Raw genomic sequence first — 26,564 nt, 5'->3', positions numbered from 1 at the left:
ACACAAAATTTTCTAAAACTGGAGGATAAAATCATACTTTCGTCAAACCTCAGGGGTGGTATGTGTAAATTACGCAAATAATTAAGGGCGCACCAAATATGCCACGAAATGAAATCACACAAGATAGAATAATATGGTTAATTGTTTCCTTTACTTCACCTCAACGAGCACAAGAAGAATCAATAGGGATTCTGTGGTTAAACAAATTAAGCAGCACCCGTTACGCATCCTTCCGAACAAGTCCAACATAAAAAAATTCCGAATTTTCGGAAGGGTGTAACAACCCCAAATGTGTTTCCATATAATGGATGACACCTCAGTCTTGCCTTAGACGACGACAATTCCAAAGATGAGAGTCTCCTTTGCGCAAAGTACATGATAGACTGATTTAACTGAGAAGCGACCATCTTTGGAACCTCTCCAAATTTGAGAGAGAGTCAATGTGGAGACAAATGGAAAGTAGAATATCCAGAAAGAGATTCTGATCTAAATGGCGAAAATAATCTTCAAGAAAATACATCTTCCAACATCTGTTTGGTACGCATTCTAGGTGGATTTCAAATTTTCGGACAATAAAAACAAATATTTTTATCGTCTGATAATGCAAAATCAACCTAGAATACATTTCAAGAATGCATACCAAACACAGCATTGGTAATCCTGCCACCCACTGGTCAGAACCTTTCTCCCAACAATGATACTACGCCAAGCCATGAGAGGGTTGATGGCCCAGCAAAGCCTATAAAAAGTCAGTATGAGAAAATTTTACCACTTGAATGGGGGTGATCATAACAACATTGCCTACACGAGGAAAAAATTGTGGCATCAGTAGCAGGTTCCAGAGGGATCCTTGTAGCAGTTACCAGGATGGTAACAGCTTAACATAGGAAAACAGTGAGGAAATCAAGAGTCACTTTCAAAAGCTTCATCCAAAAAACAAAAAATTAAAGAAGAGGATACCTACACTACCAATATGGGAAAATTCATGCCAGTGCAACTAGATGCACAACCCAAGCATAGGTCTATATGTATGAAAATAAAATTCCATTTCCTTAATCATCATCATCATCATCATCAAGTCATAAAAAACAGTACTGGTTCAAAAATTAAACTAGGACGGCCATTCTACTTGCCTTCAATCGAACTGGATGTATATAATGATAGCTTTGGTACTAATGGCCACCAAAATCATTTACCTCTACCAAAAAGGGGGGGGAAACTAGATGGAAAAAAATCAATAAATCCTTTTCTCACCCATTACCTATTCTGAGAACAAACTAAACTGAATAAGAAAGTTGCAACTAGTCCCAACACACAAACCAAGAGAGAGATTAGTAAGCTACTTTCTCCGCCTTTGTGTCCTCTGCTTCGGGAATTGGAGAGGCACAGGAAGGGTAACCAACAATATTTGATTGACACGTGAGAGCTTGCAACCCAAATTCTCATAATGCTGTCTCAAGGAAACAGGAGTCATCCTCAAGTCCTTCGCAATATCAGACAGGTCCGTCTGGAAGTTATCAACAAAGAGTGTCAACACCAGGACATAGCTTATAAGAAGATTGATCTTCTCATCTGACAGCCTGAATGAACCATCTTCAAACATCTTCAAGAATTTCTGACGTAGGATGGCCGGGATTTTATGTTGCTTTGCTGAAGCAGCATTGTCTACAGATCGTTGATCTTTGAACTTTAAGAGATGAGTCATGAATGAGAAAATGCAAGCAAGCATCTTCCTCTCTGTCTCATCCTGTACAAGAGAAAAGTGTTAAGCAAAACATTTTGTTGCATGTAAGAGAAACAAATTCTTCTATAATGATTTGGCTACCCTATTCATCATAGATGGGCATCCATTTTAAAGGGAAAATCGCTAATCACTCTTGGAAAAGACACAAAAATGATGGTATGATGGTGTCTTTATTAGATAATGTAACCAATGAATAGAAAAGGAGGGTGTGCCCAAATCACAATCCTAATTTAATCAGTGCATATGCATAATAAGTCATACACCAGGTCATGCTGCATATGTAGCAAACATGGAGCAGGAACTGGAACAGATATTAAATGCCTCCCATCGGAAAAAAGCTCCCACACCATTTTATGCAGAACTGATTAGACAATCGTGGCAACCACAAAATAGATGAGATATCCCATGAAAATTCTGGTTGGGATTATCCAAAATTCCTAAACCATTTATTGGAGACAACTGAATGTTTTGGGATCATCCGAGACTGGATTTTTGGGTCAAGTGAGACACATTGACTTGATTCAAATAATTTCCACCCTACTCTAGTATGCAATCCATGTAAAAGAAATAACATAACAGCAATATAATTTTCCACCCAGGAAAAATCTTACCTGGATCTCCCGTAGTCTATGAATTCGATTGCAGACAAAACTTGGATATGAATTGGGTCTTAGTTCTGCTCCTGATTGCAGGAGCTCCAGGACATCTAGAAGGTAATCCCATTCCCCTTTGAAAATAATATTCTCCAGTGGATAAGCTTTTTCTGGTATCGTTGCAGTGGAATCATGAGGTGGGATATTCCGAGCAGTACATAAACTGGAATTTTCCAGATCCTCCTTGTTTATCACAAGACCCTCAATTTTTCTGGCCATGTCTCCCTGAGCACTGGGATCTTCCTTTTGATTCAAGGACTCCAATTTGTGAGCCTGCAAAATTCAAAATAAGCTGGCTCTTTTTAGATAAAATTATTACAGAGCAATGTCGCAAGTATGATGCTCACTAAAAGACAAATACTTATTAAGATGTATAACCGCATAAGAACACCAAACTTTGCTGGGCTGTCCAGTGGCACACAAGCGGGGGCTGCATATTATTCAAAGGGAAAAAGAACTCTGTCCAGGAGTGTGGCCTATGCCAGCACTCCCATGAGTCTGTCTCTCCCCTCTCCATATGAAAAGATAGCTCTGCCCCCTTGATTTAAGGAGGAGAGAGATAGACACATGGGAGTGCTGGCGTAGGCCACACTCCTGGACAGAAAACTCCTTCCCTTATTCAAAATATATTTTGATGTCACTAAATGCCTGGACCCAATGGCAATGACAAATTCTTCTCCCACAATCCAACAGGATACAATACATTGTACGGTATCATCAACCTGACCTTATTATAAGTTTATCTTTTTTGTATAAAACTCGGGCCTAAGGCACCAAAATACTGGGTATCAATTTCCATCCACATGGCAAAGAAATTCAGTAGGTCAGGGATCTTCTTTCCCTCCTTTTGCAAGTTCTTTTCAGACATTTCCAGATTACACCTAAATTTCCAAAACTGATTTAAGGGAAAGAATTTGAGGACTGGTTAAAGGCCACTCAACGACATATTTTATTATCCTTTTTTCCTTTGGGAGGGGGCGTCTAATCCCCTTTCTTGTCTACCAAATATTTTCCCTCCCCAAAATATACTTTCCTCAATCAAGTATTATAGAAAAAGCAGTTTGCTCTCTAACATGCTCAGATATCTTAGGTATGGATAGTTAAGGGAGAAATCAAACCCAAAAAAATGGTTATATATTAAAAAGGAAGAAGGAAGAAGTGAACCAGGTTGGCCTGCTTGGAAGAACCGGAGGCAAAGACAATGCTCATGATAGCAGGAGATATGTGTATCTAAGAAACCAATGGGTACGGGACAGCCTTAAAAGCACCATCCCACTGCCATCAGCATGGGTAGTGCATCAAAAGCACCATTATTGATGCAACCCAGGGTTTCAAAACCATAATTAGGTCGGTTAGGGCCCACCCAAATTAATAAAATTCACAAGAAAACAAACGAGAGGCAATTTCAAAATTTTAGATCACTTCTGAACCTTTCTGAAAAGGTAAAAATAGGAACAGGGATGAACAGGTAAATAAATCTTCAAAGGAGCTTTTCTGTATTTTTAAAACTAGAGCCCAGGTAATTCAGAAAAGGACGGAGGAAGGAAGGCTTAAAATTATTATTAAAAGAACTGTCTTTTTTTTTAATAGGTAATATCAATTTATCAAAGAAAATAGAGAAAAGAGGGTATATAGTTATATACAAGAAATAAGCTGAAGCCAAAAACCCAAAGGGGGCTCCTCAACCCAAGCATACAGCTGGGGCCACACCAACACCTAACAAAGCAAAACAAAATCAAAACATCTGACCACCCCACATATCAGCTAAAGCAAAACAAAATCAAAACATCTGACCACCCCACATATCAGCTAACAAAGAACTGTCCTCACATGTAAATCAAGAAAATTGCTCTTTTTCAATCTCATGAGAGACCCCAAAATAGCTTATTAAAGAAGGCTGGGTGGAACTTGAGTTTTGAGATTTGAATCTCTAATACCAAGGCTCTTGCATTCATATGGGAGTATCTAAAACAACAATCATAAACTTAAATAAAAAATTCTGAAACACGCAACTGGCAGAACTCAAGACTCAGGTCAGCAACAGTAGTTAAATCTCTCACATTGTCTTCAGTCTTTAGCTCCAAACTTTAGTAATCTGAGCATAGTTGTCAATGCGCCACCTAGGTGACCCGCCTTGGCATCCAGGCGCCTTGGTTGCCTGGGCGGGTCTTTTGGTCGTCTACTCGCCTTGCGTCCAGGCCCCCTCCAATGCCTTGGGTCACCTAGATGCCCTGACAACTATGAATCTGAGTTGATTTATGTATGCGAGTTAATACCGAAAACCCAGATTCATAGGATTAGATCTAATGGTGATCAAACCTTTCTTAATGGATCGGTATACCATGCCGAAACAGGACATTAAACTTCCAAAGTTGAAATATGATCTAACAGAAAATATAACTACAATAACCTATTCAGAAGAACTTGAATTGCAAGAAGATGACTAACAGCCACTATGATGTTCTGGTTCACCATGAAACAAATATGAGTTCCACATAAACCTCGACTTTGAAGCTTGCCCATCAATCATTCACACAAGAGAATCCTTTTATCTATGGAAGAACTAAAACATACCAATCCATTCTTTCAGTCAATTCAACAGAGACTAATCTCTAATACAGAAAATAGAAACTATCCTAACTTACCTAATATCCTTCCCCAAACAACTGTAAACTTGAAATTTTCTAACCCATCATATCTTCCCAATAGCAACGAAGACTCAAAACTAACATCAACCTCACCCCAACCCCATAGTAACCATAGTTGTCAAGGCGTCACCTAGGCATCCAGGCACCTTGGACACCTTGGGCAGCTTGGACGCCTTGTTGGTGTCGCCTTGATTTTGGACCCTCTCCAACGCCTTGGGTCACCTAGACACCATGACAAATATGATAGTGACCCAAATAAGAAAATCCAATAACCCATATCCTAAGTCCTCACCACATCAATTATATCACTGCAACCCTCCAAATTAAAGAACTCTGCTGGCCCAACTGCGTTATCATCTTTTCCTAAAAAAATTTCTTCATAACTTCTCTCACTAACAAAGAGAATGCCGGACTACTACTGTTTGTTTTAGCTGACTCTGGATTTGAAAATCACCATTAATGTCTGGCCTCACCTCCTCCATCTGAGCCATTAATTTGGGTAGCCACTGATAAAGATCTAACCAACTAAGCCCCAGAAAGAGAGGTGATTTTCTGTCCCCCGCTCAAAGTAGGATCTTTTTGCCAAATAACAAAAAAACTTTCCAAATTCCTAACAAGATCTGATATTTCATTGAAAGAGAGAGATTTACAAATATGCAGGTAATGAGCCCAACAAGAAGTATAAAAGAACTGTATCAAATGGAAGAAGAAATAGAATGAGATAAGAGGCTTGTTCATCATTAACAAAGGGAAGATTTGACCATCAACCACTTGGAAGAAAAAATTCCCTCAATCATAATTGATAATCTCAATCATTCCACTCAAAGTATGCTCATTACAAGCTTTATATAGGTACCAACTAGACCCCTGCGTCCCTAAACAAATTTGACTTGTTGACTGTAAGACAAAGAATTCCTAACATGATTCAGATGACAAATTAGCAACTCCCATTGTGACACCCTACTTGTAAATTGATTATAACTTTCCAAATATAGCTCAGTCTTGTTGAATAGATAATTCAATAACCTTTCAAGTGGAACCAATACAAAATTAAATATATAAGTTTTGACCATCCATAATTAAGCCTCTAAGAAACGTGACAGAAATGACCAGTTGAGTCATAGGCACCAAAACTAATCCAACACTCTGAAGCATATAAAAGCCACTTTCGTTGGCTACTTGGATGATCCTACATCACCTGGTCATGGAACATTACTTGGAAATCCATTGGTTCCTCCTAAGAACAGATTCTTTCCATGGAATTGTGTTAGTAATGTTTCATTCTTTCACTAGGAAGGTTTGTGACTTCAATATGACAGTATTTCTCAGTTGGCTTTAAAACCTGAAATCCAGGTTGTACCTCTTTGGGTCCCCTACCGGAAGCCAACAAAATTAAATATAGAAACTGATAGCTATTAGTTTCCATTTGGGAACTAAGGGCAAACCACTATGAGGTTTCATTTTTGCAGGTCCCTAAAGGTGTGGACTGGAGTCGACTCTAACCTTCAGTAATCTTTTCCATGAAGTGGTCAGCCTCAAATTTGAACCCGCATTTTCACTCCGGCAGCTCAAATGAGTTCCACCATTGAACCAAGTGACAACCCTCAATGGGAAACAAAATTAAAGCCAATGCTGGTGGAAATTTATAAAAGTACTCAAAAGGAGGAATGGCTTTGCTATAAGAAATTCTAACAGTGCATGTCCTGAACTCTCGCTGCTAAGAAGAACCATGTGCCCTCTCAACTTCAAGAGGCGGCAAAAGTCACGGCTCTCACAAAAGTAGTTGCTTGTTGTTTAGGCTTCAAGAAAATGGCAGGGGGACAAAATGCCCAGCAGTAGGTTGGGTGTTCTCAGAATGACGAGTTAGACTCCTGGCCCTGGAAGCTTTTTCTGCCCTGTTGGTTTCAAAACAGTTAAATGGGATCTAAGAAACAAACATTTTCTTCTTTTCTTCCCCCCCCCCCCTTTTTTCTTTTTTCTGGTGTGTGTGTATGGGGGGGGGGGGGGAGCATACACTTATTTCTTTTGTCCCTGGGGAACCTAACATGCTGTTGGCTTCAAGATCAAAGCTAACTGTGCAATGAGCAGCTCCTTTCCCAGATTCTTGGGACTTGGGATTCTACTTTTGTAGTAAGTCTATCTGTTCATGGGTTTGAAATGACCTGTGGTTGACTTTCATCTAAAAATGCTGAAAGCAGTGGGTTTGTTTCAAGAAACGGCGTAGCATGATTTGGTTTCTTTTTAGGGGATTGAAGGAGTTCTTTCTCGTCTGTAACTACTAGGGGGAAAGAGATTTTAATTAACCTTTTTCACCTGGTTCTGTGCATCTCAAAGCCCATTTCTATAAATCTTCTTTGGCGTGTGAGCGTGTCAGGTTTCAGAGGGCTTCTGGGGTAGTTAATCACAAAAAGTGGGCTTATTTTAGTGGAAATAAACCTTGTGTTGGATTATATATGTGTTGGGACTTTGGTCAAAGGGATTTTCGTTGTAATAGGCCACTCAATGGTCTTAAACTAAAGGTAGGAGCCAGGATACGAGATGTGTCAAACAGGATTAGTTTAGTACAAATTCATAGGGTTATTTGAGTCCTTTTGCGTTAAAAGTTGGCTAGTTAAGTCCTAGAATCACTAGGAATTTGAATTCAGTTTACATTTTAAGCCTATATTCCATTTTTTAGAGTCCTGGTTTGAGTAGGAGTGTCAAATACTAGTCAATATATAAGTATTAGAGGGTCAGTTTATGAAGTCTACATATAGATGTACTGGCCTATGGCCTTACCCACGAATTATAAGTAATAATATTGAAGTTTTTTTCAAGATTTGGCTGGGTGGATTCATGGTGTGCTTGGATGGAATTCAGCATGCTAAGGTGGATTCCTCAGTGGAAGAGTGGATCCTCTACACGGGTTAGGTGGATTCCAGCCCTTTTCTATTTCTATTTTCTTGTCCTTATTAACTAAAACTTTCACGATAGTTTTCTACTCTTTCCGAAACCAGCGGCATCCCTTTTTTCTACATACAATCAAGTTAGCTTCTACTAGAAATAACTTCCTGAAATCTACTATATTTTACTTCAAAGTTTTGTATTCTGGTTCCTGGATACTAGTTCTCTAATATTCTGTTCTGTTATATTGAGTTGAGCTGCTGAAACTCTAATTCAATACTGCTATTTAGGATTCCTAGTGGTACTAGGACTTGCACATGCAAGCTCATCTAGCCATTAGATTTCTGTGAAATTTTGCCAACCTATTCTGCTATTAAGGAAGACAACTCAACCAGGGTATTAGGCAAATCTGAACTCACTGACTCATGTAATCAGATTTCGCCCTAAACTGTCCCATTCTCTGTTTGGTGATCCTGGCTCTGCTAGACAATTCTAGAATCTCTCTTGTAGAATTGTACTTGTATTAGCCTTCTTTCTTTTAGAATTGCACTTGCATTAGCTTTTCTAGGGGCTTGCAGGTTCTGATGATTTCTGAGCAGAATTGTATTTGTATTAGCCTTCTTTCTTTTAGAATTGCACTTGCATTAGCTTTTCTAGGGGCTTGCAGGTTCTGATGATTTCTGAGCGGGATGCCTTGAACATAAATTAATCATCTTTGTTTCAGCTTTTGATGTAATTTTTTATCTGTGGATAGTTATATGCTGATACACAGTCACAATTCTATACATCCTTCTCTCTTATACTTTATTAACATATTCTCCTTTGGCCAAAAAAAAAAAAACCCGCTTCTTGGGTTTTTTCAGCTTCCTCTTTCTCTTTTTCATCGTATGTTGGGTTTTCAATACAGCTCTGTAAAAACCCAGTACCCTAGCAGCAGTGGCATCTGAGTACCTCCAACTCCCCCCCACCCCACCCCCAAAACAAAACAAAACAAAAAAAAACAGTAGCAAATTTCTAAGGCTTTGTTATTTAAAACGATAAGAAAATGAAACCAAATTGTTGTCTTTTAGCCATTCCTGTTGGTACCAATGTGCCTATGCCTCGTTTTACAATGCTATAACTATAACTAAAGTTGATAAATCCTTCTTGTTCTCAACTTGCATATAAAATCAAGAAATAAATGGATCAAACTATTTATGAATTTGTAGTTAAGAGTAAACTAAAGGGTTCGCTGGATCTGCATAAGGACCTGTCCCATTTGACCAAATCTGATGCAAGTAAGAACATTTGAAGAACATATTATGCAAATAACAGTATGTTAGATTGAAGTATGAAAAGTGCTAGCTTTCCTCATAGTTATCTTCCAGTCGAGAGAAAGACAGGATTTGTCCTTTAGTAACTGAAAAAGGAAAATAGAGACATACCCGAGCTTTTGCCTTCTTCGTACCATACAGGTTAGTCAGATCTTTTATTTTATCTGCCTTCGTTTCTGATGCAACGATTTCTTCAGGCTCCTCATCACAGATTTTTGACCCTCCAACCTTTGGTTCCAATCGAAATATCTGCCACAACATATATGGCAAGGTAAACAAGGAGCAAGTGGCTTAAGTAATATAATACCTAGGAATAAAACTCAACAAAAATTGTAATCAATGACATATGGCCATATCATTGAGATTTGAAACCAACCAAAACAAATGAGTGGCTTACTGGCTTTATTTATAAAAGAAGTACGGAGAACCAAAAAAAACAGAGAGCTACAAACCATATAATGGAAGGGGGGAAGACCTTAAAATTGAAGATTAACTTTTTCACATGATGAATATTCAAATTCTAGTCTGAAGAAACAATCACAAGTTTTTACTGAGTAATAGTAAATAAATTTCCTGAAAGCAACTAAAATTGGTATCATTTATGGAAAACCCTTTGAAGGATTTTCCATAGAACCATAACATGGATGAATGTTGTGCATTAGAATCCCGATAACCATGCTGTCTAAATCCAGAAAAAAGAAGTAAAGTCACTATCCCCATACTGACCAGAAAAAATCCAAAAAGAACGGGAAAAACAAATATAAAAAAGGGCGTAACCAATGCACAAGGCTCCCACCACCGCAGGGTCTGGGTAGGGTCACAATGTACGCAGCCTTACCCTCGCTTCATGGAGAGGCTGTTTCCCAACTCGAACCCGCGACCAGTAAGTCACAATGGAGCAACCTTACTGAACCAAGGCCCGCCCTCAAAGGGAAAAACAAATATAATCCCATAAAAAAGTACACCAATTTTCCCACCCTAAAAGTTAACAATATTAAACCAGCAATTTTAGGATCATCATGACATCAAGCTTTAGTGCAAAAGATAAAAGAACCAGTACAATGTCATAGGAACTAATAAATATATCATTAATCTCCAAAGGCTAAACATATCCATCACACAAGGAACTTTCCAATCTTTCGAAGTAGATAAATAAGTCTTCTCAGTAGTCCAATTGAGTGCAGCGTAAAACATTTTCATGGGCTGGAGCATGTTCAAGAGATGTATTACCTTATTAGATGCAACGGGAACTATCTTTAGCGATTCTGTCTCCTTATCGAGGATTCCCAGTGCGTAAGTGCAGACCTGAGCCGCAGTCGCTTCACCAGTGTAATTGGTACCAACGAAGTTCACATTCGAACCATTAGGGCTAACAACGAGTTGCAGTCGATTGGGTCTAACTTTATTTCTGAAAACCGAAACCCTAGGTTCATCATCTTCTTGGTTCTTTTCAGGGTCGAAGCCAGAGGGAAAATAACCCACCAAAGGAGCAATCTTGTTTGGGTGTTCAGAGAGAATCTCCATCTTAACATCTAATCTCTTTCTCTTCTTCTTCTTCTTCTTCATACTATGTGCTCTATCATCTTGTGGTTCTCGCTCATAGTTCTCTGGCTCCATTTCTCTCTCTTTTTCATTAGAGTTTCTGCACTTGTGCCTGCAAGCATGGATTTTACCCGCTTATAACTCAAACAATACTAGACTCCTGAAATTGCTCAAATGAGATATCTGGGCAGGGGAAAAGAGAAAGCGCATACCTGATCCTCTGGGCAGGGGCAAATATGACTTTGGTTGCAATTTTAAGACACAGAGAGATTGTCTTGAGGTTGAAAACGCTCAGAAGCTCACAAGTTATATGAGCTCGAGCCCGGAGAGAGAGAGAGAGAGAGAGCGTCGGCTAACCCCTTTCTTTTTGGGAAATTATCAGCGCCACCGCCGAGCTATGTCATTATTTTAAGGGAAAATTTCACATGGCTCCCTCAGGTATGACTTAATTACACTTTTATCTTTGAGGTTTGAAAATTTTGGCGTACGTCCTAAACGATAAAATTGAATTTTAATTGATCAAGATGCCTTCATCTTCCCCCAAATCGTTTAAGATTTGAAAAAACCTATAACTCATCTTCCTGTTATATCATATACTTAATGGGCTCACATCGAGTTTCTCTACACCAATCCACCATTGCGATGGGATGAGAGTCAAAAACTAACAAGTGTTTTCAGACATTCAAGTGATAGGTGGAGTAATAATTACCATAGGATTGTAGAATATGGTCTCACAAATTTCAGTTCTCAAAAAACATGATGGGGTGGTTGATATTCTAGCACCGACCATCACTCATCACATGTTCGCTAATGATTAATTTATTCTTTATTATGCCTCTAATATTGAGCTTTCAGGTGAAAGAAACCCTTGACAGAAATGGTCTAGTGAGACTATGAACTTCTACAATTAAAGTTGGACAAAGTTTTCTTTCACACATGATGAAGGAGGAATTCATCCACCATACAGATTGGCGGTAATGCGGCATCAGATGGGCAGTATAGTGATGATCCAAGAGTTTAATCACAAGGTCACTTCACCAGTGAAGAATTTCTTTCTTCTCTAGAGTGAAGTATTTGAACAAGAATATTACCCATCGTATTTTGAACAAGAATATTACCCATCGTATTTTGAACAAGAATTTTATATTTAAAAAAAAAAATTATGGGAAAATTATATGATTAGTTATTTTTGGGTTTTCATTAACAAAACTATCCACCCTATGTTTGAATTATCAAAAATAGACAAAAACAAGTTAAAATTTACAAAACTGGACAAATTAGTGTCTTTCCCTCCCACACTTACTTTTTTAGACATTTTTATCCCTATCATTGCCTTCTCGCCCAAACATCCTCCGTTCCCTGCAACCCTACCCTTGTCCAAGCCACCGCCATTCTCTGCTACCCCAAGTAACAGAGGAAAAAAAGAGAGATTTTTTCAGAGAAAAACTGTCGAGGAAGGAAGGAGAGTCACTGTTTTGTCTAGTTTTGTAAAACTAAACTTGTTTATATCTATTTTTGTTAACTCAAACATAGGGTGGACAGTTTTGTAAATGAAAACCTAAAAATAGCTAATCATGTAATTTTTCCAAAAATTATTGATAAAGAATTTTGAATAAGAATATTGGGGCAAAGCAAATGACCTCCAATGGCCTTCTCTTAAGTAAGGGTGTCGTTTTTTATTGGAGTTTGACCACTAGGAACCGGAATGGATTCACCCAATAGATTTTTTGTTCGATTTTGGATCTACCAATTAAGTTATTGGTCTCCCAATGGTTTAAGAACTAATGGTCCAACTAAGAACCATTGGAATCGGTACAGATCCACATCATAAACCTATATATTATATAATTTTTAAGACTTAAGGTCATGATAGTTAAGGTCAAACTCTTTATTTTTTTTCGTATTTCAATTTTGACTAATATATCTTGTCTCATATACTATTTTACTAAAAATTCGATTGTGGAGATGCTAACTTAAGAACATGTCTTAAAATAATCTTATGAGAGTGGTGATATTCCCACTTATTAATTGCATATAAAACAAGAGGTAATATGGACTAGTTTGATGATTTGAGAAAAAAAAAAAACTGATGGTGTGCTACATATAATTTTTTGATAAAAAGACTGATTTCAATCATATGATATATACGGTGGGCTACATATATCATATGATTGAAATTATTTTCATTACAATATTTGAGTAGGGAGAGAAAATGTTGCTTGGTTGCATGGCCTCTATACCAGTGTAGGGCCAATGGGAGTGCACGCCTAGGCATCCAACATGGGGATGGGTGGTAATTTCACCACCCCCTCACTGGGTGTAAGGATACACAACCAAACATCCTTTTTCCCTGTTGAATGTATGTAGTTACGTGTCATGAAGTTTTTTTCTTTCAATTTTGAATTGCTTGGAACCGATTAGGAATTAGAATCAGTCCATCCATTAGTTAATGGTCATTGATCTCAGGTTTGGAATTGGTTAGTTTATTGGTCCAATTTTGATCCTGAACTGTTAAGACTGTAACCATTAAGGAACCAGACCGATAGCTTATAACGGAACCAATTGACACCCTTAGTCCCTTGCACCGAACACCCACCTTATCCCATGATTATGTTTGTCTGGTTAAGAGATTGATAGAAAAGAATAATAGAAAATGAAATAAAACCACAACTTGTGTGTTAAACAAGGCCGTTGAGTATGAGGGAAAAATTTTGGAATAATTATCACCTTCAATTCCTCCAATTCCTCTAATAAGGGGAGTGGACCCCACCTTGGGCTGTGTTTTCAGGTAGGGGTAGGATGGTCATTTATGCTCCCATGTGAGGAAGTGGAGGAAGCAGCGAATTGGAGGGAATATTAATCCAAAATTTTGCTACTTTCAAGGTGAATTCTAATTTCAAAGGATTTAGTTTTATCACACCTATGGTCCATAGGTTTCAGATGGTGTTCATAGGGTATCACACAATAGCAAAAGTATTATCCATCATTCATAAATAGGGATACATTCAGTTGTAGTCTTTTTTTTTTTTTTTGGGAGGGAGGGGTAGAAAGATACAATTTTGGTCAGTGATGACCATTGATTTGGGTGAAGGAAAAAATTTTCAATTATTTTTTAGGGGAAAGTTTTCATACATGGTCGTGTAAGCCGTGTGGCCCGTGCATATGTGAGAGGGTGGGAGTTTCAAGGCATTAATTAATGGGTGGGGATTTATGATTTTTCCAACTCTTTGTGAGAGACCCTCTCACGTACACCGCTTACACAGCCGTGTATAAAACCTTTCCCTTATTTTATATATATATATATATATAATTGAAAACCGAACCGATAACAACCCAATAATGGATCGATAAACACCCATTAAGTAAAACCAATAAAAGATCAAATCGAACGGTACTAAAACAGAACTTTACCTAGACCGAAACGGTTTCAGTCCAACCGAAAGCGGACCAAACCGCCCATCATGTGTATCTGAGATGGAAAATCGAGGGCACCGGGTATTGATAGGGGTCCACAAAAATAAATACGGTATACTGGACGGTCTGGGCCCATTCTGTCCAATTCCAGAAGTCGTGTAGCGCACCCCTCTTCTTCCTTTATAAGCTTTTGAGCCTTCCCTCCAATTCCAAAAGTCGTGTAGCGCACAACGGCTCCCTCTCCTTCCTCCACAAGCTTGTGAAGAGCTCAAAAGTCAAAACCCCTCTGTCTCACTCTCTCTCCACACACAGAAGTAAATGGCAAATAAGCTTAGGGTGGAGGAGCTTCGAACCCAGCTCTCCCAACGAGGGCTGGACACCTCCGGAACCAAACCTAAGCTAGTATGCTCATCTGCGTGTGTTTGTACGTGTTATCGATTCTGCAGAGTTCATTAATCACTTAATGGTGTGTTCTTACAGGTTTTGAGGTTAGAATCTGCTCTTCGCAAAGAAAACAAGTCGTCTACGGATGGAACTGATGCTTTAGCGGGGAAAAAGAGACCGAGGAAATCGGAGAACGAGGACTCAAATGGGGCCGAGAAGGTTAAAGCCATTGAGAAGCTACCAAAGGAATCGGAGAACGAGGACTCAAATGGGGCCGTGAAGGTTAAAGCCATTGAGAAGCTCCGAGAAATGGGTATTCGCCAATTACGCGAACAAGCGACCCTTCGAGGGATTTCATCAGATGGGTCGAAGAAGGTACTCTTAGAGAGGCTCTCTGTCGAACTGGATAAGGATTCTCAATCTCAGCAGACTACTGAAGGTGCATATTTTTATTATTCTTTTGATTTTATTCGAATGTTATTGATTTTAGAAACGATAGGAAGATAAAAAGAAGAAAAAGAAATGGGAGAATGTATGATAGAATTCTGATGGCAGGTAAAGAGGAATCAGATGCGAGCAAAAAAGAGAAGTTGGTTACGGCTACTAAGAAGGGTTCTGCAGTTTTGGATCAATGGCTACCTGATCACATAAAGACACACAACCATGTTTTGCAGCTTGTAAGAAACAGTTTATTCCTATTATTTTAAATATTATTATATCAATCCTCCTTAGACTGTTTGGGTTGAATTTGATAGTGTTGGCCCTTAAACTAGTAATCTGGTTGTTTAGATGCCGTTTCTTTGGAAGAAGGGGTTCAAGTGGGATGGGAGAAGGGAAAAGCTCACTATAGACTTCAAGAGAGGGGTTGAGGGAGAGAGGGAAGAAAAGGGAGCTGGACTATTTGGTTGCACTTCTTATGAGGTTGCTTGGGGTTGGCAGCTGCTGCATCTTTAGACGATTGTTATGTAATTCCATCTTAAAGAGTATTTTACCTTTTTAGACCCTAATTCAAAGTTGAATTCTTGAGAGTTGTCACCACGGCAGGGACAGTACTGAACTCTCCGAAGGTAAGCCAAGATTCTGTCAATAATCCTCGAGCTCAGCATGATGATGGCATCACGGTTCTAGTCCTTACAATGATCTTTGACCAGTGACTCCTGATGTTGCACTTGTTCAGTAAGACTTAGCTTATGGGAGCCACCAATTCTTTAGGCTTGTTTCACCGTCTAGTAATGTTGGTTCTTCTTGTCGTTATCTCTGTTGTATGACCTTTGCCTGCTCGCTGTCTACAAATTAGCAGAGCACAGCAGAGGAATTGCAGGAAGGTTTCAGTGCTGGTGGCCCTTTGCCAGTCCAGCAGCTATTTTACAGACCGTAATTTTCATCCAATAGAGCTGCTTCTCAGGTCTTAGTTGCAGTATTGTGATTCAGGATTTGCTCAACTGTCTGGCTTTAATTGTAGCTCTGTTTTTTTTTTTTCTGCAGGGGGATGAAATCTATGATGCTACCCTGAACCAAACAAATGTGTCTGACAATAATAACAAGTTTTATGTGATTCAAGCTCTTGGTTTGTGTTGACTTTTGAATCTTTTAATTAACCTATGAAATCATCACTTTTGAGAAATATTTAGGTTTACGGAATGAATTGATCAGTGGTCTTAGGTTTGATTGAGTTCTCAACATATATTCTGAATTCGTACTCTGAAAATGCTAGTGAACAATTTGGTAAACCCTTACTGGTGCTATTTCAAAATGTTTGCAGAATCTGATGATGGTGGTACATTTATGGTGTACACTAGATGGGGTAGAGTTGGAGTAAAAGGGCAGGACAAGTTACATGGTCCATACACTTCACGTGACGCAGCAATTCGGGAATTTGAACAGAAGTTCTTTGACAAGACTAAAAATGACTGGTCCAACCGCAAAAAGTTTATTTGTTACCCAAAGTGCTATGCGTGGTTGGAAATGGACTACGGTGAAGCAAAAAATGGATCAGTTAGTAGTTTTTGTTTCTTTCCAACGTCTATCTTGATTCTTTTTGATAATTATATGTCTTGCATTTTCCCTATCTTGAAGATCTGATATTGGAATTCGTAAATGAATTTCTTCTATCATCACCTAGATGCTCAGTGTTTCTGGGTTTTTGACTCTCATTATCAGGTTCCTGAGAAGCCAACTGACTCTTCAATGGGGGTTCAACCTCGGGAGTCACGGCTTGAACCTCGCATTGCCAAGTTCATCTCTCTAATTTGTAATACCAGCATGATGAAGCAGCAAATGTTGGAAATAGGTTGGTGCTTCCATCCATTTACTTTATGGAGTATCAAGGAATGGATTCTCCAAGACGAAGAATCACTTGAGAGTTTGTAGCAACTGACTTTTCCTTTTTGATCTTTGATTTTCTGTTTCTTGATGTTGTCTGAAATCTTGAATCCTCTCTTCGTACAATCAAGTAATTAAATATATGGGAGTCATCTGACTGATGAAATTTGGGAATGAGTCCATACACGGTGGTCACTGACCACTCATTTATTAACTTGTATATAACTCACTGGAAGCATAATGAAATTTGGTTTCAGCTAAGCAATGCTAAAGTGACTAGCATTACCCCTGAGATGTCAACATTTAAGTGATTTATTCTGTAATTAAACAAAAAGAAGTACATGGGTGTTGTGATGATAACAAGCCCAAAAGCCAGCACCTCTGATAGTCTGAATTATTACTCAATCAGATAGCTAACCATATACAAGGATTGGCTATGCACTCCTACATTAGCTAGCTCATCTACTTGAGAGTTTTCTGATCTCTTTCTCCATTGGAAGGAAAAGTTTCATCTCTATTTTATTTGACCCTTTAATTGCTTGGAACTGTTCTTTTAATTTGTTTGAATTTTTAAAACATACTAATTTTTATTTGCCCCTTCTCGATCCTCCAAATTTAAGGTTTAAAATATGTGCAATATCTGGAAGCTTGTTATGTTTACTAACATGACTTTAATTTACTTTGTTATAATGTTGGCAATTTTATAATTCTGTCACTTTCTGGGTCTATTTCTTGCTAGGATACAACGCTGAGAAGTTGCCCCTTGGCAAGCTTAGCAAAGTCACAATTTTGAAGGTGAAATGTTGAGTTCATGCATTGAAGCTTTTTATGTTTCTTTAAGAGAAATTGTGTACAGGGGCATGTCTGTTTTTAGTATGAAAGTGAAATCAATAAACACAGAACAAAATACATTCGTCCCAAAAAACTATATATTTTTTGACATGACACGCACAACAAAGCACAGTAACGAAGAAAATGTAGAAGGCTTTTGTTAGTTTTTAAGACTTTTGAAAGAGTCAAACAATTAAATAAATTGGAAATTCAGTCACTGATGGGTTGATTTAGTTGCTGCATTTGATCTAATACGAGCATAAGCAATTTTGCCCTGGCCATAACTTTGTCTTATTTTGTTTCAAACTTTTCATTACAAACCTTTTAGGAGTTGCCTTCAAGGCCAAATCTTTCCTAGATTCAACTTTCTATTACAGAAGCTCTCAATTGTATCTTGACCATGATTACCTTGCTTGTTAAATGTCATAATCTTCCAAATGTTTGTTTTCTTTACCTGAAGGCATCGTTGTCAGTTCCAAGGTTCATGAACTCGGTTCGGTACAGGTTTCGCCCAACCAAAAAACTGAGTTGGGCCGAGATCCCAGAAAGTTGGTGTATTGTTTTTTTTGAACTCGAAGGCTGGTTTCGGTGGGTTTTAGACGTAGTTTGGACCTGAAACTTGGTACTCAGCCTATTTTAGGCCATTTAAACACACTGACACTTTCAGATTTTGCAAAAACAAAGCCCAAATAGGAGTTTCACTTTGGACCCTAAGTTGGTAGGCAACAACGTACTAATAGGCCCTATTCTACTCAAAATTTAGTAATTGAAAGCAATCAAATCATACTATTAACAGAAAACAACTTAAATAAACATTACAAATGTAAAAGTGTACAATACATCAATCTTAACATATTGCATATATCTCTATCATAAACCACCGTCGAAAATCCTCAAAAATCAGGTCAAATGCACACTTCTTTGTCGAGTTCTGGAGAGATCTCGACTGTCTTGGTCAACATATGTACATTATAAAGGTAAGTTTGGTCCAATTCTCGGTTGAACCGAGATCTTGACCAAGTTGGGGTAATTTTTCATTTCACCTTAAGTCTCGTCTTGCTTTTTTCAAAAAGAGAGATATTACCAAGATCTCGGCGAGTTCTTGAACTATGGTCAGTTCATAGCTTATTTATACTTTCGTTCTGCTCAAGATGTGAGAGAGAGAGAGAGAGAGTTTGGAGTCAGTTTGGTTATGCAACCTGACCTCGTAATTGATTGTATTTCTTTCTCCTGAGATGCCTGAGGCCATAAAAATTTGAAGTTGCCACTGGCAGCAATATGGTGGTGTCTTTTTCTGGGAAGAAATAAGGAACCTCTAAGGTTCATCCAGAACCAGCACATGAGTGATTTCTTAAGTTTGGATTTTTTTTTGTGGCTTTTATTAGCAAATTGTTTGCTAGTTTATTATTACTTTTTTTTAATATTTTTGCAAGATGGGATTTTGCACATGTTTTGGGTGTTTGGGCCTTTATAGCTCATGTAGATTTTTGGCTTGTGTAGGATACCATGTCCTATTCTCTGAGTTTTATCCTTCCCCTCTTAATGAAATCCCATATCAAGGAGGATGGAGGAAATGGGCTACTAACTTATGGTAATGAGGGGCGAGGACAAAGATTCATCAGGTGCAGCATCCTGATATATGAAAGGTTTAACAATGTTGTTGCACCAACCAACATATTTATGAAGAGAATTGAGGTTGCAAAGAGAATAGCAATCTGTGTCAGGCCTGAGGAAACCTTTGCATGCCCCCGTTACCATTTGGTAGGGCTACTCCCATAGAAACTGTCTACTTGAGACTTTCCCTTGGCCCCGTCCGTAGGTCCTGAGACAGGGTTAGAATTCTAGTTCAGGGTATGAAACAAATGGCTAAGGAAAAATAAGGAATTTCAATTATGGCACGTAGAGCTAGATAGCATTGCTGGGTTGAGAAGAGAGAGATTGAATAATTATATTTAAATAATACCCAAAAAAGAATGAAGTTGAAACATAAGCATAATATAAGAATCCAAAGTGCATTTCTATGGGGTGCCAACTGCCAAGAGAGAACTGTTTCCTATGAGGTCCTATACTGAATCGGTGTCAGTTGGATTAGGGATACGTTTATTTAAGACAAATCAATCTTGATAGTAGATGCAACAGCCAAACATGTAAGAAAAGATAGAATTTGATCCACAACTCAAGAACCAATAGATCTGAATGACTGAAGAACAGAATAAGATCTTGAATTTCTTGAAGAAACAATGGATCTGATCAAGTAACGAATATAGAAAGTGCAAACACAAATTATGACTCGAAGGAAGATTTAAGAGCTACTAATAGAGTCACTGACCAAGAAAAAAATCTATTAAGTGGAAAAAAAGAAAATAAACCAGACTAGTGAACCACCATGATTGAAAGATTTTAAGGCATAGAATGATGCAAATTTTGTAACCAGCAACTAACATTGATGGACAATTGTAACAGCAGCAAGATTCTCTTGACCCTTTACTGTGGAGACACAGTTTTACAACTTTTACTGCAGCCATCACCTGAACTACACCTGCAGTGAAGCCGGAACAATTCTACCCAATGTCTAAAAAAAAATCTGCCTTAAAATGGTCCCCCATTGATATTCATAGATAGATACTCAAATATTCGAATGGTAAAAAACTTGATTTCTTTAATTTACTACGACTTATTTGACTTCTAAAATTTACTAGGACTTGGTCATAACAGAATCTCCATCTACTTGCCACTAAAAATGACCTGTAAACAGAGATCCTGACTCTGAAAGGATTGACATTAAATGATTAAAACAATCCAGATCCCTTATGGAACTCCTACTCAAACTCTAAGGGTGTCTTTGGTACACATTCTCAGAATCTATTTCTGGCACAGAAATTGTTCCAACTTCTTAGCCTTAAAATGGTCTTTTGGTACCAATTCATGATCCCTATTTCTCCTCCTGAGAATGGATTCTCGGAATAAGCTAAAAGGCCATTCTCTCATTTCGAAGAGACAATATCTGAGAGTGAGTGTGCTTTGATTCAGAATCTATTTCTGGCACAGAAATTGTTCTAACTTCTGAGCCTTAAATATCTGAAAGTTAAAAGGCCTTCTCTTCCTCCCTTTTTCTGCCGAAGATGGCTACACTCTCTGAAATCTCTCTCTCCCTTCATCTCCAGACACAATTTATCTTTTTTTGTTTGGGTGAATAAAAAATTCATTACCAAAAGGAGAAAGAGATATAGGGGCTCCTCTTGAAGAAGAGGGGAGAAGAGGAAACAATACAGTACTTACAATGAAAACAAAATCCAACCCACATTAGAATGACTGGGGGAGGTTCCAAGAGGCAATTATGTGTCTATTTCTAGGAGAGTCAGCACACATAAAGGGGGCCATGGATAACTTGGTTCTGACATCAAAGAGAATGGTGTCCTCTGTTGGAAAGATCTAGATTTGGATGTCTATCATCTGAGGTTACACTCCATCCAAATGTGATAATATCATCATAGCAGCTCCAAAAGCGAGCTTACCGCATGGTCACAAACAGAGTTACCGATAAAGAACATATTGAACCAAATCCATTCACAATGAAAGGGTAAAATTTTTCTTCTTTGGAGGCCAGCATCTAGAGATGAGACTATTCCAAATCGGGGAGGAGACGGGGCAGTCGAAGAAAAGGTAGTCAACATCTTCATTGGCATTTCAACAAAGGCAGCAAAAGAAGGGAGGGGATTTACCTTTGGAAGGACTGCGTTGGGAGACAGTGGGAGAGGGCTCGCTAGGTAGTGAAACTATGATGGGGAATGTGGGTCTTGTACCAGACCAAGTTGCGCCAAGGAATAACAGGGCTCCTAGCTCGAAGGGAATCCCAAGCCGGCTGTGATGTAGATCAATGGTGGTTGAAGAGAGCAAGAGTCTGTCCAGTTGATTTCTCTCCATCGATCCAGCATATTTTGTGGAAGATTCTCTAGATTTGAAGAGGATATCAACCAGCATACCCAGCCTATATTCTGCCTCCAAAAAGGGGTCGATCAGCTTGAATAGTTGGAAAGTCATTAGCCATTGACCAGTTCTTTGAGGAAACTTATTTTCCAGAATTAGTAGTTATTGATATGCTGATTTGTAGGGGCTTTAACAGATCTCGTGAGGACTTAGTAGGACAGCTTTCGACCAGCCTTACTTGTTGAATACTGTCAAAAGATTCCAAGTCTTCTTGTGTGGAAGTAATTTCCAGTTTTGAGGATTATTGGACAGCTGTCTAAGAAGATAATTAACAAGATTAGGGTGGGCCCCATGGCCAATGCGTGGAGAAGATGTGGAGGAATATTTCAACTGATTTGTGTGTCCCATCCTTACCTTGCATGGAGAATAATTTTGAAGCATTGCTGTTTGCGTGGAAGATCCCTTCCTAAGCAAATCGACTTGGTTTAGGAGTTTATTTAGGATAGTTTTTAGTTTCTTGCATGTGGGTTTTATTAGTTTAGGAAAGTCTCTATTTCTTTATTAGATTGCTTATGTAATTAGGACTCCTAATCATGGTTCGAGAACTCGGTTTCGGTATTGGTTTCGCCCAGCCAGAAAACCGAGTTGGATTGATATCTTGATGAGTTGGTGCATTTTTTTTTTTTTAACTCAGTAGATGGTTTCAGTGGGTTTTTGACCAAGTTTGGTCATGAAACTTGGTATACAGCCTATTTTGGGCCATTTAAATACAATGACACTATCAGATCGTCCAAAATCAAAGTCCAAATAGGAGTTTGACTTCGGATGCTAGTTTGGTATGGTACGATGTATTCATAGGCCCTATTCTACACATAATTTAGTAATAGAAAGCAATCAAAGCATACAATTAATATAAAACAACTTAAATAAGCATTAGAAATGTAAAAGTGTAAAATACATCAGTCTTAACATATACATTTATAATCCCAAGCCATATTGCCGAATCAAGTATTCCTCTGAATATGCCACATAGGATTCTCATGTCATAGTGCTGCTGAAGAATCACACATAGTCTTCCACACAATTCATATAAGTGTTGTCATCAACTAATGGAAGGTATCCTATCCTAGGGTATGGAAGAGGCGGTTGCGATGAGATCAATCCACTGCTACTGCCACCAGGCTGTTGAATTACCATTGGCATGTATGGCTGAGTTGGGACTGTGAATATGTCATCCACAAAACTTGACCCAGTGCTTCGACTGTCAAACTCATGTGCAGAGTGTACTGACTGCGGCTGCCCAAACTGACCATAGCCAATATATTCAGAACCGGTGCTCTCATGGCTATACTCAGAGTCATATTGAGGCAGAGATGCAATCCGACGAATTTTTGGTGGAAAATGGGATCAAAACCATGCAAATTAGGTTTTCAGGGGGTTCTCTGTTGAGACCAGCGAGAGTAGCGAGATCTCGACTGGTCTCGGTCGAGATCTGCACATTTTATATGGACCAGAACTTAAATGAACCGAGATCTCGGCCGAGATAATGTAAACCAGCCATTTCGCCACTCATCTCGTCTCGCCTTTCCAAAAAAGCGAGATATTAGCGACATCTCTCCGAGTACTTGTTCTATGCTCCCAATATTATTAGCCGATTGGGAATTGGGTTTGCTTTTATCTTGAGATATTTCTAGAAGATTGATTTATGATGTAATTGGTTTATTATAAATAAGTGTATGTGGCTGAGCAGAAAAGGGACGAGACTGAAGAAAAGAGAGCTATGGTTGAAGCTGTGAGATGCAGTGACGGTGAGAGGCCTGGACTGAGAGAGTCCCCTGTCTCCCTTCCCCCTTCTTCTTCCCTATCCTTTTATGCTCTTCTTTCATAAGTAAACAGAAAAAGAAAAATAAAAAAAATTCAGTTATGCAATTTTGTTCTTCCTTATTTTTTTGATCCTGCTGCAATCGATCGCCCAGTAGTTTTTACATGGTTCGAGGTCGAGTTTGCATTAGACTTGGAGCTGAAAATCCTCAAGGAAGAGGCAGACCAAGAAACAACAATATCATCGCTACTGCTGGGCCTTCTGGGGATACCCGACAGAGCAGTCCAAATAGCTGACAACTGGAGGGAGGTGGGGAGCCCAATCATCATGCCGAATAATGCCAGCATCCATGGTCATCCTATTAGCACCCAAGCTGTAAATACCTCTGTCACCCACTAACTGGAGAAGGACTCCCTGGGAATGCCAATGGTCCAGCCATAATCTAGGGGAGGCACTATCATCTATGAGAGAGTTGATGACTCCATAAGCAAGAATTCTAAGCTTCAGAACCTTTCTCCGGACCCAAGAAGCATCAGAGATCATGGGAGCCGACCAGATGGAGTCATTTTGAAGGAGCTTAGAGTAGATCTGTCAACCCCAATACTTTTCTTCTTGGCTGCTAATTTCCAAATCAGCTTGAGAATACCAGTAGATTTAACATCTTTTATGTGCCTTAGCCCAAGACCATCCTCTGCTTTAGGGAGCCAGACAGAGGCCCAACTGATGGTAGGCAGACACAATTTATCTTTAACCCTTAGCGCAATAGATATCTTCTCTTTTCTTTTCTTTTTAGTTTTTGATGAACATTCATTTCCTCAAATATTTTTTTTTTGGGGCTACATGAGCTACCTCATCTTATGCTATTTTGAAAACTTTAGGGTTATGATGTCTTGAAGAGAATTGCTGATGTGATTGGTCAATCTAATAGGAAGCAACTTGAGCTATTAAGTGGGTGAGAATTTCGTCTCTAGAGTGCTTCTATTGTATTTGATTTGTTTTATCTGCATATATTTGTGCTGGTTAAACTTAGTTTCATTCAAATGATTCTTTCAGGCCTCTACAGTTATGCTTTTCATGTTAATCATTATTGTCATATTAGAAACTTGAACAAGTTCTATATGGCCCTAATTTTTTGTTTTGTTTTCACACCCTCATTATATATATATTATTTTTGCAGAGAGTTTTACACAGTCATCCCTCATGACTTTGGTTTCAAAAAGATGCGTAAGTATTGCATGCTCTCTCTCTCGCTATATATATATATATATTCTAAGCTTTTCTTGGTATCATATTAAGCGGCTGGCAAAGAATGTAAATTTCTGCTCAATTGAGCATTGGAAAGTTTGATATTTTATGGTTTTTGTGAATTGAGATTTGGCATAGATATAAATTAATGTAGGCTTACAAATGTCGGCAGGTGAATTTGTCATTGACAGCCCACAGAAACTGAAACAGAAGTTGGAAATGGTAAATCTATTTTTCTAATCACACATTGGGTTTCATATTCAGATGTGAAGACAGGAATTGATCTCTTTCGTATGCTGCTGTTATTATTTCTTCATGTGTCTGCCTTGCATATATGCCCTTAAGGTGTTTGAGTACCAATTCTTTCTGGAAATTTTGACTTATACCTTCTTCTTTTTCTTTTTGTCTCTACATAACTTTGGGAAAAATAGTAATGTGAAAGAAGTTCCTTGTCCTCTGTTGCAGGTTGAAGCCTTGGGCGAAATTGAGGTTGCAACTAGGTTATTGGAGGATGACATAGAGAAGCAGGTCTGCTTATGTTATTCTTTCATTTGTCTGTATATGGTTTCTTTATTTTGTGCGGCTGTATGTTGCACTTTTGCATAGTTAATTCATAGATGCCTCCAGAATTTGATTAAAATTGTCAGCTGCAAGTATTTCAGGGTTAAAGACGCATTGCACAATTTCCACCTTATGAAATGAATCACATCTATAATTCTTTCCTCTTTAAGCTTAAATCAGCATTTCCCCCCCTCTGTCTCTCTCTCTCCAGCATTCGTGATATATGACCAACACAAAGTTTCCACTTTATGATACCAGGAAATGTCATTTTTTTGGGGGGAATTATTGATATTTTATGTGCCGAAATTTGCTTGTCATATCAGTGCATTTTCTCCCAGAAATTTGCAAATGACCCTACTGCGTTTGTGATGTTTCACTATGATTGCATCAACTGAAAGAAGGGAACAAACCCAAGCATAATGCCATCTAACTTAAACACTCAACTTCATTACTATCCTGTGTACTCGCTTTATGCCCACTTTATGTGCTTGTATATTAGGCCCATTACAATGAAACTCAAGAAAATAGAAGGCCCAACCTATAATATAACTACCCAAATTTCAGTTTCAGCCCGTTGGACTGCTATAAGCACCTTATGAGCCTCCCAAGCTTGTGCATAGGCCTCCATATGAGATTAATGTCTAATGCAACTACATCAGTTTCTTTCCTATATGTACTGTTTACCTCTCATTTCTGTCTCTTGTCTCAGTGAAATTCTTCAAGGGCTCATGGTGTGCCCTTTGAAACTTCACTTTTTTCAGAAGAAAAAATATAATGTCATTTAGTTAAACAATAATTACACGATCATGTATCTGTATACCGTGCAGAAAACCTGTAGAATCTCTTACAGAATACAGACACCTAGTTATCAAAATAAACAAAAACTTAAAAGAAGTTACTCATACATCAATTAATCCATCTGGAAGAGAAACTAGTCGTATCTTCCCATCCAAATTATTTGCTATCTAAAGCCCAATCAGTTAAATACTAGGCAATATCAACACAAATTTAGAGGCCAATTGTGGGGTCCAGGCTTGACTCAGACCCTTAATCATACAAGTTCAGAAAGAGGAACAAACCTTATGGTCATTAATTAATATCACGAGAATTCAATTGATGGAAAACATGAGGTCCAAAGTTTTCATCAAATCAAGGCAATTGAAATCTTTGAGGGAGTCGGAATCTGCAACTACACAGAAGCACGAATGTGAAGCCATCCGATTCCAAAACTATCAGATCTTGTTGGTTTCCCCCACCCTTCCCTCTTTAAGCTGG

General features: G+C 38.5%; 3 protein-coding genes across 7 annotated transcripts in view; 2 read left to right on the top strand and 1 right to left on the bottom strand.

Annotated features, from left to right (window-relative positions):
* LOC122650374 (poly [ADP-ribose] polymerase 2) overlaps positions 1–26,564 on the top strand; it is a 48,368-nt gene that overhangs the window by 14,974 nt on the left and 6,830 nt on the right. The window contains exons 1-12 of one of the 3 annotated variants that reach the window (XM_043843789.1): positions 14,344–14,599; positions 14,678–14,800; positions 14,864–15,020; positions 15,137–15,258; positions 16,067–16,148; positions 16,344–16,576; positions 16,742–16,871; positions 17,643–17,698; positions 24,362–24,435; positions 24,661–24,707; positions 24,901–24,950; positions 25,194–25,256. In XM_043843789.1, coding sequence (XP_043699724.1) covers positions 14,516–14,599; positions 14,678–14,800; positions 14,864–15,020; positions 15,137–15,258; positions 16,067–16,148; positions 16,344–16,576; positions 16,742–16,871; positions 17,643–17,698; positions 24,362–24,435; positions 24,661–24,707; positions 24,901–24,950; positions 25,194–25,256 — 1,221 coding nt within the window. In that variant the 5' untranslated portion in view covers positions 14,344–14,515. Of the gene's footprint in view, positions 1–14,343; positions 14,600–14,677; positions 15,021–15,136; positions 15,259–16,066; positions 16,149–16,343; positions 16,577–16,741; positions 16,872–17,642; positions 17,699–24,361; positions 24,436–24,660; positions 24,708–24,900; positions 24,951–25,193; positions 25,257–26,564 lie in introns of those variants that run through there. The other 2 variants (XM_043843788.1, XM_043843790.1) reach the window with 2 other exon arrangements.
* Positions 1,215–25,137, bottom strand: LOC122650376 (DNA-directed RNA polymerase I subunit RPA49). Of its 2 annotated transcripts, XM_043843793.1 has the most exons (5): positions 25,115–25,137; positions 10,472–10,801; positions 9,353–9,490; positions 2,356–2,670; positions 1,215–1,747 (listed from the first exon to the last, which is right to left on the bottom strand). In XM_043843793.1, the coding sequence occupies exons 2-5, from the start codon at positions 10,763–10,765 to the stop codon at positions 1,340–1,342; spliced, it is 1,155 nt and encodes a 384-aa protein (XP_043699728.1). In that variant the 5' UTR covers positions 10,766–10,801; positions 25,115–25,137; the 3' UTR covers positions 1,215–1,339. The 2 variants fall into 2 exon arrangements, with proteins under 2 accessions (XP_043699728.1, XP_043699727.1); XM_043843792.1 differs by lacking the exon at positions 25,115–25,137 and having other exon boundaries at positions 10,472–11,086.
* LOC122650377 (TLC domain-containing protein 4-B-like) overlaps positions 19,734–26,564 on the top strand; it is a 21,943-nt gene continuing 15,112 nt past the window's right edge. The window contains exon 1 of one of the 2 annotated variants that reach the window (XM_043843795.1): positions 19,734–19,744. The gene's annotated coding sequence lies outside the window, so the exon portion shown is untranslated. The remainder of the gene's footprint in view (positions 19,745–26,564) is intronic. The other variant, XM_043843796.1, reaches the window with a different exon arrangement.

This window comes from Telopea speciosissima, chromosome 2 (genome assembly GCF_018873765.1).
Source record: "Telopea speciosissima isolate NSW1024214 ecotype Mountain lineage chromosome 2, Tspe_v1, whole genome shotgun sequence".
Classification (NCBI taxonomy): Eukaryota; Viridiplantae; Streptophyta; class Magnoliopsida; order Proteales; family Proteaceae; genus Telopea; species Telopea speciosissima.
The sequence above is the reverse complement of the archived record's forward strand: the minus strand, read 5'-3'. Positions and strand labels throughout refer to the sequence as shown.

What these genes read in the sequence shown, in the direction of transcription:
- LOC122650376 (XM_043843792.1), bottom strand. Translation starts at nt 10,858, where the DNA reads ATGGAGCCAGAGAACTATGAGCGAGAACCACAAGATGATAGAGCACAT. An exon ending in TTCCCGTTGCATCTAATAAG is followed by an intron (nt 9,491 to 10,471) that starts GTAATACATCTC and finishes ATGTTGTGGCAG; the next exon opens with ATATTTCGATTGGAACCAAA. An exon ending in ATAGACTACGGGAGATCCAG is followed by an intron (nt 1,748 to 2,355) that starts GTAAGATTTTTC and finishes TCTCTTGTACAG; the next exon opens with GATGAGACAGAGAGGAAGAT.